Source organism: Callorhinchus milii, unplaced genomic scaffold, assembly GCF_018977255.1.
Source record: "Callorhinchus milii isolate IMCB2004 unplaced genomic scaffold, IMCB_Cmil_1.0 Scaffold28, whole genome shotgun sequence".
NCBI lineage: Eukaryota > Metazoa > Chordata > Chondrichthyes > Chimaeriformes > Callorhinchidae > Callorhinchus > Callorhinchus milii.
In genome coordinates, this window is record NW_024704769.1 from 307,088 (window position 1) to 318,873 (window position 11,786).

General features: G+C 50.2%; 3 protein-coding genes across 3 annotated transcripts in view; 2 read left to right on the plus strand and 1 right to left on the minus strand.

The window, feature by feature from the left end:
• Positions 1-393: 393 nt before the first annotated feature.
• On the plus strand, positions 394-7,524 carry pcyox1 (prenylcysteine oxidase 1). Its single transcript, XM_007910974.2, has 6 exons — positions 394-695; positions 2,152-2,358; positions 3,072-3,246; positions 4,144-4,355; positions 4,630-4,782; positions 6,376-7,524. Exons 1-6 carry the CDS (start codon positions 596-598, stop codon positions 7,023-7,025), a joined length of 1,497 nt encoding a protein of 498 aa, XP_007909165.1. The 5' UTR covers positions 394-595; the 3' UTR covers positions 7,026-7,524.
• A 1,625-nt stretch (positions 7,525-9,149) lies between these two features.
• Positions 9,150-10,954, plus strand: snrpg (small nuclear ribonucleoprotein polypeptide G; the record flags this gene model as incomplete). The annotated part of the gene is given in 3 exon segments (XM_042344538.1): positions 9,150-9,321; positions 9,841-9,863; positions 10,830-10,954. Coding segments are annotated over 3 exon segments (180 nt in total), but the record flags the coding sequence as incomplete, so codon positions are not given.
• A 627-nt stretch (positions 10,955-11,581) lies between these two features.
• The window catches only part of LOC103190255 (adhesion G protein-coupled receptor A2), a 38,374-nt gene continuing 38,169 nt past the window's right edge, over positions 11,582-11,786 (minus strand). Inside the window, exon 10 of the mRNA XM_042344412.1 lies at positions 11,582-11,632. Coding sequence (XP_042200346.1) covers positions 11,582-11,632 — 51 coding nt within the window. The remainder of the gene's footprint in view (positions 11,633-11,786) is intronic.

An 11,786-nucleotide genomic window follows, 5' to 3' on the forward strand; every position in this document is an offset into this window, starting at 1 on the left:
TACAGTATATTCTCCCCCACCCCCCGACCCCCCGACCCCGTCAGGCTCCACCGCAACCCTACGTGGAGGGCCGCTAGAGAAGTTCAAGTTGTTGTTGTTATTCTGTGAAGCGCTGTGAGACACATTAGATGATAATAACAAACATTGAGCATTTGACGTAGCGCCGTATCGCGCCCTCGAGACGTTTCAAAGCGCTTCGAAGACAACTCGAAGGCGCGATAAGGCTCTGTAGCAAATGCAACGATTGTTATTGTTCTTTATATTGTGTTCCGGGGTCACACCACAGATTTGTGGACTTTGATTTCCAGAGTTAAAAGGGAAGGGAACCCCAAGGAGATGACTTCCCCCTCTCCCAACAACAACAACAATAATAATTTTTTCCCCCAAGTGGTGGGACTGGAGCAGAAGGTCCTCGTGTTTGTGGTCCAGACATTGGGGACCTGAGGGGCTTCAGATGACAATTATAAGGGGATTGTAATGAGGGAAAGGACTTTGCGATGACTTTGAGCCAATGTCGGGAGTGAGGACCGGGAGGTTCCGCTGACGCGATGGGAATGGGCGGAACTTAGAGTCAGGATTCGCAGTCGGAGCGATAATGGGCAGAGTTTGCGATCTCAAGTGGTTTCTCCTCAGCGCTGTGTGTCTGAGCGGTCGGTGCTCTCCCGGAGCTCCCGCACCGCCACCGGGAAACATCGGTAAACCAACGTTACAGCGCCAGAGAGAGGGGGAGAGGGGGGGAGAGAGGGGGGGGGGGGGAGGGGGGGGGGGAGAGAGAGAGGGGGGGGAGAGAGAGGGGGGGGAGAGAGGGGGGGGGAGAAAGAGAGAGAGGGGGAGAAAGAGAGGGGGGAGAGAGAGAGGGGGGAGAGGGGGGGGGGAGAGAGAGGGGGAGAGAGAGGACAGGGGGGGGGGAGAGAGAGGAGGGGAGAGGGACAGGGATAGGGAGGGGGGGAGAGGAGAGAGAGTGAGGGGGAGAGGGACAGGGATAGGGAGGGGGGAGAGGGAGAGAGAGTGAGGGGGAGAGGGACAGGGATAGGGAGGGGGAGAGAGAAGGGGGAGTGAGGGGGGAGAGAGGGGAGAGTGTGAGGGGGGAGAGGGAGGGGGAGAGGGAGGGGGAGACAGAGGGGGGAGGTGGAGCGAGAGGGAGGGGGAGAGAGAGGGGGGAGGGAGGAAGAGAGAGAGGGGGAGAGGGATAGGGAGGGGGAGAGAGAGGGGGGAGGGGGAGAGAGTGAGGGGGAGAGGGAGAGAGAGAGAGAGGGAGGGGGGGAGAGGGAGGAACAGAGAGAGAGGAACAGGGAGAGAGGGAGGGGGACAGGGACAGGGGAGCGAGGTTCTGCTTCCCCTTAATTCCGTAACTTCCCCCTTTTCTCAACTCAAGGTTTGATATTGTGCTTTAAACTCTGTCTCTCTCTCTCTGTGTCTCTCTCTCTGTCTCTCTCTCTCTCTCTGTCTCTCTCTCTCAGTCATTTTTTAAGGAAGGGATTGGCTTTTCAGAGTCCGCCCAAAGGGTTCAGTGCAATGGAGGAAGCAGTCGATTTGGGCAGAAACTACAGGGAAAGGAAAAAATACTAATCCTATTAATAATAATCCTTGGGTTTGATAACAGCGCCTGGTCACAGCTTCGAGGTGTCTCAAAGCGCTTTGTGGGATACACTGTCGAGTGAATTGACTGTATGTTTTGTGGGTGAAACGGGGCAGACAATTAATTGCTCACAGCAACGTCCCCACAAACAGTCGGGCATTGAGTGACCATATTTTTCAGGGGGCGAGGGAGGGATTATCACCCCCAGAAAGCAATCCACCAATCGACTAACAACCGGGTTCCTACTTACTGCTGGTGAACCGAGGTGTGGAGTAAGGAAACTTACCTAAGAATTTGCTCCGCCTGGGAATCGAACCCGGGGCCTATTGCTTGTGAGGCGACTGCTCTAACCAAACGCTACAGGGCTCCATGATACCGACAGACAGAGAGAGTCACACACACACGGATTTGTGCACAGGTCATGGATTGAGTGACCAATTTATTATTATTATTATTTGGGAGGAATTATTACTCCCGGAAAATCAATCCCCCAATCGACTAACAAGTGGGTTCCTACTTACTGCTGAATAAACAGAGGTGTGTGTGGAGTAAGGAAACTTGTGTCTTTTCAGCCATCATTGGCGCTGGGATCGGAGGGGCATCAGCAGCCTATTTTATGCGGCAACAGTTTGGAAAAGAGGTTAACATTGATGTGTACGAGAGCGAGAAGGTCGGAGGGCGATTAGCGACAGCAAGTCTTGGAGGCAGAGAATATGAGACGGGAGGTTCTGTAATCCATTCCTTGAATCTACATATGAAAGATTTTGTAAAAGTTCTCGGTGAGTTCAAAGCCAAATAATAATGATAATCCTTGCGTTTGATACCTTATCGTGTCTTTGAGACGTCTCAAAGCACTTCACGGAATATACTGTAAAGTGAAGTGACTGTATATTTTATGGGAGAAACGTGGCAGCCAATTTTGTGGGGGGAGTAAGGAAACTTGCCCAACATTTTGCCCTGACCTGACCCGCCCCGGAATCAAACCCGGGTCCTCTCGCTTGCGAGGCGAGTGCTCTAACCCCTGAGCTACAGGACTCATCCTTATTATCTTCCTCATCTTGTAATTGAATTAATTGAATTATATCTGAGGAAGTTGCACCTCCATTGAAACAAAACCATAAGGGATTTGGATGAAGGCCTTTGTGTCCATTTGATCTCATTCTTTTCTGAATCCTTACTCTCCCATTCCTCCCAAAATGATAAAAATTCAACAAAGTGTGGGTCAGTCTGGCTTGGCTCTGATTCCGAAGGTTATCATGTCAAGTTTTGTGATGGGATTTTGAGCTCAAAGTCCCAGCTCTCTCCCATTCCATTGCACTGCTGGAGGAAGGCTACATTGCTGGAGGCGCGGTTCTTTGGCTACCGTGTTTCGTCTACAAAACACACAGTCACTACACTTTACAATATATTCCGTGAGTCATTGAACTGAGGTCTCGCCTGTTCCTGTGGCTATTCTGGTAAATTCCATGATCCTATTGTAAAATCTCTGCAGGTTTGAAGGAACATTCAGGGCAGGATGAGCTGCTCGCAGTGTATGACGGGAGTCAGTTTGTGTTCGAACAAAGCGACTGGTATATCATTAACTTCCTCAAAATGGTCTGGTATTACGGCTTTAACTTCCTGCGTGTTCAGATGTGGGTGGAAGGCATCCTGGACAGGTTCATGAGGTAAATCCACTGCCCGCTGCCTCCGCTGATCTGGCTCTGGCCTCCTGCTTGCCCCTCGTGCCCTCCATCGGTGGCCACACTTTCAGCCATCGCCCCTCGAAACTCTGCCAAGGATTTGTGAAGTGTTTGAGATCTTCTCAACATTATTATAATAATCATCCTCGCATTCGATTCAGCACCTTATCACATTTTCGAGACATCTCAAAGCGCTTCACAGATTATATTGTAAAGTGTAGACACTGTGTGTTTTGTAGGCGAAAGGCGGCAGACAATTGTGCAGTGTAGAGTCCCCACAAACAGTCGTGGATTGATTGACCTATTATTATTATAGAGACTTGATCAAATGCAAAATTCTCAGGTTATTCCTTGAGGGGATATTCAAGAATATATAGTGAAATACAAATTAGACTCAATATTTCCTTTGGCTTTTATACTTGCCTTGATAAATCACTCCGGAGGATACAGTTCAAGATCCCGGTCCTCACCTTCAAAGCCCTCCATGGCCTTGCTCCTCCCCATCTCTGCGACCTCCTAACCCCCTATCAACCCGTCCACTCCCTCCGTTCAGTCCTGCTTCACATCCCTACCTCATCCGTCCCACCATCGTCGGTCGGGCTTTCAGCCTCTCTGCCCCCACCCACTGGAACTCTATCCCGCAGTCCCTCCACCTCACCCCCTCCCTTGCCTCCTTCAAGGCCCATCTCAAGACCCTCCTCTTCGATCGAGCCTTCGGTTACCCTCCTCTCCCCACCCTCCACCCCTCCTGATCCCAACCCCCAGCTCGGGTGCAGCTCCCCGACTGTTCAGTACCTTGGAACGTCCACCTGATGTGAAAGATACCGTGTAAATGTCAGTTGCTGTTGTTGGACAGAGGATAAAGCATATGTTTCCGTTCAGGATCTATCGATACCAGTCCCATGGCTATTCCTTCACAACCGTGGAGAAGCTTCTGGAAGCTCTCGGAGGTGCCGAGTTTGCTGGGATGACTAACCAGTCCATCGATGAGGCTTTGCAGAAAGCTGGCATCAGCCAGAAGTTCATTAATGAGATGGTCATTCCAGTCATGAGGGTCAACTATGGCCAGACTGTCAACATCAATGCCTTTGTAGGTAAGTGCAAGATATTCAGTATTACCAACAACTTATATTTATGTATAAGACTGAGGTCCATCCAGTTCACATTCCACCCTCTTGGCAGTCGCTTGACACCTCATGTCCTAAACTATACACTGTATCTATCCTGAGATTATTTTCTAGCAGAAATCTATATAATTTGTTCTTGAAACAAATAACATTTTCTGCTTCCACTTGGTCTTCTGGTTCTACTGTTCAGTACAAGATAAAATGTATGTTTTTATAGAGCGAGTTTCTGTTCTCTCCACAGGCGCAGTTTCTCTGACAGGTTCTGACTCTGATCTGTGGGCGGTGGAAGGTGGGAATAAGCGTGTTTGCTCTGGCTTACTCTACTCAGCCAAAGCGCACGTCATCACAGGCAAAGTCACATCAGTGGGCTTCAAGAATAGGCCTCAGCGAAATGGTAAGCCACTTCAAAGGTAAATGGAAGAGACACTTAGTTACAGGACAAGTCAAGTGGTCGAGGCCGAATCCATTGTGGGTTTAAAGAGGGAAGTAGACAAGTATACAAAACGTAGAGTCGAGGGGGTATGTGGATAATACTGTAAAGTGGAGTGACTGTATATTTTATGGGCGAAACTCTGCCATATATTTTGGATAGGGCAGGCAGTGGGATTGAATGAACAGCTTGTACTGAGAGCTTGTGCTGACTAAAGACTCGCCTCGCAAGTAAGAGACCTGGGTTCGATTCCCGGGCAGGGTGAAACATTGGGTAAGTTTCCTTACACCACACAACAACAACAAGATTCCATTTATGAAGCGCCTTTCACGTCAGGAGGACGTCCCAAGGCGCTGCACAGTTGGGTCATGACCCGAGCAGGGGGGAAATGGTCAGGGTGAGGGGAGGGAAGGGAGGGAGCGAGGAGGGGGGAAATGGTCAGGGTGAGGGGAGGGAAGGGAGGGAGCGAGGAGGGGAAGAGAGTCGAGAGGGGAGCTGAAGGCTCGGTCAAAGAGAAAGGTTTTGAGACCGGCCTTGAAGGAGGAAAGGGAGGAAGCGGCGAAGGCACTGGGGGATGGAGTTCCAGAGCCTCGGGGCTGAGAGGCTGAAGGCCCGACCACCGATGGTAGGGCGGTTGGGGCGGGGGACGTGGAGCAGACCGGAGCCAGAGGAACGGAGGGTACGGGCGGGTAGGTAGGGGATAGTAGGTTGGAGAGGTAGGAGGCAGCAAGGCCGTGAATGGCCTTGTAGGTGAGGATGAGGATCTTGAAATCAATCCTCTGGGGGATGGGGAGCCAGTGGAGGCGAGCGAGGGTGAGGGTGAGGGTGAGGGCGAGGGTGGGAGTGATGTGGTCGCGGTGCCTGGTGCGGGACAGTACACGAGCTGCAGAGTTCTGAATGACCTGCAGTGTGGAGGGAGGTGGCGGGAAGGCCGGCGAGGAGAGAGTTCCCATAGTCCAGCCTTGAGGTGACAAAGGCGTGAACCAGGGTTTCAGCCGCGTGAGGGGTGAGGTAGTGCCGTAGTCTGGCGATGTTCCGGAGGTGATGGAAGGCGGTGCCAGTTGTGGTGCGGATGTGAGGGAGAAAGGACAACTCAGGGTCGAACAAAACGCCGAGGTTCCTGACTGGCTTTGAGAGGTGGAGAGTGCAACCTTGTTTACTTGTTTACACCCTTCTGTTTACCAGCAGTAAGTAGGAACCCAGTTGTTAGTCGATTGGCAGGTCACTTTTCCGGGGGTAATAATCCCTTCAAAAAAAATAGTAATAATTTAGTCACTTAATCCACGACTCTTTGTGGGACACTGTTGTGTGCAATTGGCTGCGACGTTTCACCCACAGAATACACAGTCAATTTACTTTACAGTGTATTCTGTGAAGCGCTTTGACACGTCTCAAAGACGTGATAAGGTGCTAAATGAAATGCCAATTCTGTACAGGAGGTTATCGCTCAGGACACACACCGAGAGAAACTCTATTTTCCTTTTCCAAAAATGTTTCCCAACATTTTGAGGGTTATGTTTTTTCCCCAAAACTGAAACTATTATCCTCTGCTTCCAGGCAAAGTTTCCATGTTTTACGAGGTGAATTATGAAACTGAGTTGGGTACAGATTACAGCATGTATGATGTGGTGGTTATTGCTGTCCCACTGCGCTCCGGGAAGCCCAATATCACTTTCCAAGACTTCTCCTTGCCCGGGAAGAATCTCCTTGGCCAATACCAGCAGACTGTGAGCACGCTTATCCATGGTCGCTTAAACACTTCCTATTTTGGTTACCCGGACCCCAGATACTTTCGTTCCACGACCATCCTTACAATGGAGTACGCTGATGGTTTTTTTCTCAGTGTTAGTGCTTCAAATCCAGTCGAATTGCCCACTCAAATGCCCACTCAAGCTCGTGTGTGGAAAGTGTTCTCCCCTGAACCCCTCACCAAAGACCAGCTGGGTCAACTGTTTACGTCCTACACGACTGTGCACGAGACCAAATGGTCAGCCTATCCTCGCTACAGTTCCAGAGTGGCAATCCCACCCATTATTCTGCACAATCACGTCTACTACCTGAATGCCATTGAATGGGCAGCAAGTGCCATGGAAATGAGTGCCATTTCTGCCAAGAACATAGCTCTCCTTTCGTTCCATCGCTGGTACCAGCGTCTCGACAGGATCGACCAGGATGGGTTGCAACAGAAACTTAAATCTGAACTTTGACCCAGAGATGCTTCTGTGGTGGTAAGGACAACTATGAACAAACATGAGGTCCCAAAATATCGTCTAGTCTTAGCCTCTGACATTAAATTCCAATCGTCAATTCCAATTGGGATGTCGTCTCGATGTGATTTGTATTGTATTCCAACAATTTATCTCTGAGGCTTCAGTGTGCAGGTGCGATGCATGGAATTCTCAGCTTGGTTTGGAGACTCTCAAGCACAGTGATGGGTTGCCACGTGTGTCAGACATCCGAAAGTTTTTTCTCAATTAAGATCGTGCAAAGTTGTGGAAAATTCTTGAATCTAGTCTTAATTTAGAGGTTGGGTTTTTGCACATTTCTTGAGAAAGCCAGCTTCCAAATTAAGACCAAATTTGAGGAGTTTTCATTATTCTCCTCAATGTTAAATTTGAAGATAAAATAATCGCCCAGGCTGAGCACTGGTGGAATTTGGGGGTTGAGATTTTTATCTTCATATTAAAGTTCAGTTTCCTGGCAAAAGTAGTTCTGCACTTTTGATGCTCTTTACTGTTTTTCTTGAAATTCCTCACTTTAAAAAAAAGTCATTAATGCGGAAATTGGCTGTAGTGCAGGGCAAGTTTCCTTACTCCGCACACACAACAACAACAACAAGATTCCATTTATAGAGCGCCTTTCACATCAGGAGGACGTCCCAAGGCGCTGCACAGTTGGGTCACGCCCGTTTATCAGCAGTAATTAGGAACCCAGTTGTTAGTCGATTGGCTGATCGCTTTTGCGGGGTAATAATCCCTCAACATTACAACAACAAGATTCCATTTATAGAGCACCTTTCACGTCGGGAGGATGTCCCAAGGCACTGGACAGTTGGATCGGGACCCGAGCATTGGGGGAAATGGTTAGGGGGAGGGAAGGGAGGGAGCGAAGAGGGGGGAAATGGTTAGGGTGAGGGGAGGGAAGGGAGGGAGCGAGGAGGGGGAAATGGTTAGGGTGAGGGAGGGAAGGGAGGGAGCGAAGAGGGGGAAATGGTTAGGGTGAGGGAGGGAAGGGAGGGAGCGAGGAGGGGGAAATGGTCAGGGTGAGGGGAGAGAAGGGAGGGAGCGAGGAGGGGGGAAATGGTCAGGGTGAGGGGAGGAAGGGAGGGAGCGAGGAGGGGGGAAATGGTCAGGGTGAGGGGAGGGAAGGGAGGGAGCGAGGAGGGGGGAAATGGTCAGGGTGAGGGGAGGGAAGGGAGAGAGCGAGGAGGGGGGAGATGGTCAGGGTGAGGGGAGGGAAGGGAGGGAGCGAGGAGGGGGGAAATGGTCAGGGTGAGGGGAGGGAAGGGAGGGAGCGAGGAGGGGGAAATGGTCAGGGTGAGGGGAGGGAAGGGAGAGAGCGAGGAGGGGGAGATGGTCAGGGTGAGGGGAGGGAAGGGAGGGAGCGAGGAGGGGGAAATGGTCAGGGTGAGGGGAGGGAAGGGAGGGAGCGAGGAGGGGGTAGAGAGTCGAGAGCGGAGCTAAAGGCTGAAAGTCAAAGAGAAAGGTCTTGAGACCGGCCTTGAAGGAGGAAAGGGAGGAGGCGGCGAAGGCACTGGGGATGGAGTTCCAGAGCCTCGGGGCTGAGAGGCTGAAGGCCACCGATGGTCGGGCGGTTGGGGCGGGGGACGTGGAGCAGACCGGAGCCGGAGGAACGGAGGGTACGGGGGGTACGTGGGGGGACAGTAGGTCAGAGAAGTAGGAGGGAGCGAGGCTGGGAATGGCCTTATAGGTGAGGATGAGGATCTTGAAAACCTAAATAATAGAAAAAATGGTCCCTGAACCCACTGTTTGTGGGGACGTCGTTGGGCGCAATTGGCTGCTGCGTTTCGTCGACGAAATACAGTCACTACACTTTCACTACACTTTCCAGTATATTCCGTGAAGCGCTTTGAGACGTCTCGAAGAGGTGATAAGACACTGCATGAAATGCCAGGATTTATTTTGATGATGAAGATGATGATGATGATGGTGATGGGTTTCCACGTGGATCACAGAACAAGGACACAGTGAGGCCCCGGTCACGTGACGAGGGTGAGCAGTGGAGGTAGGAGGTAGTGCGCCTGCGCAGAGCGAAGGAGCTGCTGAGTCTGCGCGAAGAGAAGGCGTCACAGTCTGCGCGGAGAGGCGTCACTGAGTCTGCGCAGAGAGGAGGCGTCACTGAGTCTGCGCGGAGAGGAGGCGTCACTGAGTCTGCGCGGAGAGGAGGCGTCACTGAGTCTGCGCGGAGAGGAGGCGTCACTGAGTCTGCGCGGAGAGAAGCGGGAGCCACGATGAGCAAAGCGCATCCGCCAGAGCTTAAAAAGTGAGGCCGAGGCTTCAGGCCTGAGGGGGGTAAAGGCTGCGGGGGTGTGAGTGTATAGAGGGGGGCAGGCCGGGGGGGGTTAGAGGCCTGGGGTGGGGTACAGCGGGAAGGCCAAGTAGAGGCCTGGGGGTTGGGAGAGTAGAGGCCCATTGGGTAGCGATGGGTGTGTTGGGGGCTGGAGGCCTGGGGTGGGGGATAGAGAGGCCTGGACTGGGGTGGGGGTCAGAAAGGACTGGGGGTGGTGGGGGGCAGAGAAGCCTGGGGGGTTGGGGGCAGAGAAGCCTGGGGGGTGGGGGGCAGAGAAGCCTGGGGGGTGGGGGGCAGAGAAGCCTGGGGGGTTGGGGGTAGCCTGAGATACTGAACCCGAGGAAACAGTGGGTATAGTCTCTTTGTCTGTTTTAGCGGATTCCGTGGAAAAATTGCAGAATTTTTCTCTTTTGTACCCGCGCAGCTCATAAGGAGCTTCATTTCTTGAAGGCTTCCTGAGGTTCTGATTGATTTGTCTGTGTTTATTCCCAGGTTCATGGACAAGAAGCTGTCGTGTGAGTGTTAAATTATCTTATTTTTCTAATCTAAAATTGTGAAAAACCTGACATTTCTGTGAATTCTTTACCTATTCTTCATGGTGCATGCAATCTTTTCCTGTCAATTCTTGTGTGAGCTGAGCTCAGTTGGTAGCACTCTCGCCTCTGAGTCAGAAGATTGTGGGTTCACCCCCATATTCAGGACTTGAAACTCGTATCGTCCAGGCTGGCTATCCTCCTTGTGGGGGAGGTCTCCTCGGAGCTGAACTGGCTTCAAAGTGAAATGCTTGCCTGTCAGAATCGAACCCACCTTCTGTGACGGTTTCTCATCTGGTTGCTGAGCCAGGCTGGTTCGCAATATAATAATAATAATCGTTGCATTTGATATAGTGCTTTTCACATCGGGAGGACGTCCCAAAGCGCTTCACAGAACACACTGTAAAGTGAATTGACTGTATATTTGTGGGCAAACGCGGCAGCCAATTGCGCACAGCAATGTCCCACAAACAGTCGTAGATTGAAAATGACCAATTTATTATTGGTCATGACAGCACAGCACAGTACTGATGACAGCACAGCCCGGCCCAGCTCATCGGCTGGACCTGGAAGGGCCGACTAGTCACTTGGGGCCGGGAATCCTCCCCCTCAGCTGTTGTTAATCCTGCAGCCAAAGCCCTAACTAACGGGAGGGGGGTCCTAGCTGGACAAGCAGGAAAGCTTCCAAGTCAGTGCTATCAATGGTAAGCTATGTGGTTTTGGTTGGTTAGACTCCAGCAGTTACCCCAATGTACACTCTGCCCCGCTTTTGAGATGTTGTTCTGACTTGAAAGGCGCTATATCAAATGTAAGTATTATGATTGGGATGTTATCCTCGGTGCTTTGATCAAAGACTATTTGATTGCAATGAATATTTACATAGAGACGAGAGCTTAAAGGCGGAGAATTGAAAAGAGCAGCTTTTTAATGCAGACTTGGTGTTTTCAGTGAAGCTGAATGGTGGCAGACACGTGCAGGGAATTCTGCGAGGATTCGACCCCTTTATGAACCTTGTAGTAGATGAATCTGTGGAGATGACGCAAGGCGGACAGCAGAACGTTATCGGCATGGTGGTAAGAAACTCACACGATATTTTCACCCCACTTATTAAATATAGTGAAGACCTTTGTTCTCAGAAAAATTAAGTACCTCATTTTTAATCCGTTAATTTTTATGACTCAATTTGCATGCAAAAATAACGAAATAATAATCCTTGCATTTGATATAGCGCTTTATCACGTCTTCAAGATGTCCCAAAGTGCTTTACAGAGTAGACCATAAAGTGTAGTGACTATTTTTTTTGTGGGCGAAACATGGCAGCCAATTGCACACAGCAGCGTCCACAAACAATTGTGGATTGAGTGACCAATTTATGATTCTTCCATCCTGCCTGTCCTCTTGAGACTTGATGAGTCATTTCAAGCAGGACATCTAGCCCATCTTGAGCCCATCGAGTTACCCATCTAATCTCCCCCAGAATCTGAATCTCAGTATACCCCTGAATCCTTCTAATTGCAAGGGTGTTTGCAAATTGGATTTTCGTGACTTGCCGTTAACTTACATTAAATATCACACAATATTGATGTGTATTTGTTTTCAATTCATCCATACAAACTCGTAGAGCTGAGCTTAATTATTACAAGATAAAATATCAAAACTCGATGGCCATTTTCTTCACGAAGGTACAAAAACATGCCTTTCTACACTCGCTCCAATGCTTCAAGCATAATAATGCTGTTGCCTCGAATCACCTGTTCAATTGAAGGGAAAAAAACGTTAGATCAGAATACATTGAGGGTATTATTATTAAAGGGTACAGGGAAGGAGCAGAAAATTGGGATTAGGATGGAGGAACCAACACTCAGTGAAAATAAAGGTCCCAATTGACTCTTATTTCCTCATACA

Bases quoted from the DNA above. Each gene is read 5' to 3' on its own strand.
- pcyox1 (XM_007910974.2), top strand. From the start codon at position 596: ATGGGCAGAGTTTGCGATCTCAAGTGGTTTCTCCTCAGCGCTGTGTGT. The intron at 2,359-3,071 runs GTGAGTTCAAAG...AAATCTCTGCAG, and splicing joins AGATTTTGTAAAAGTTCTCG to GTTTGAAGGAACATTCAGGG. The intron at 4,356-4,629 runs GTAAGTGCAAGA...TTCTCTCCACAG, and splicing joins CAACATCAATGCCTTTGTAG to GCGCAGTTTCTCTGACAGGT.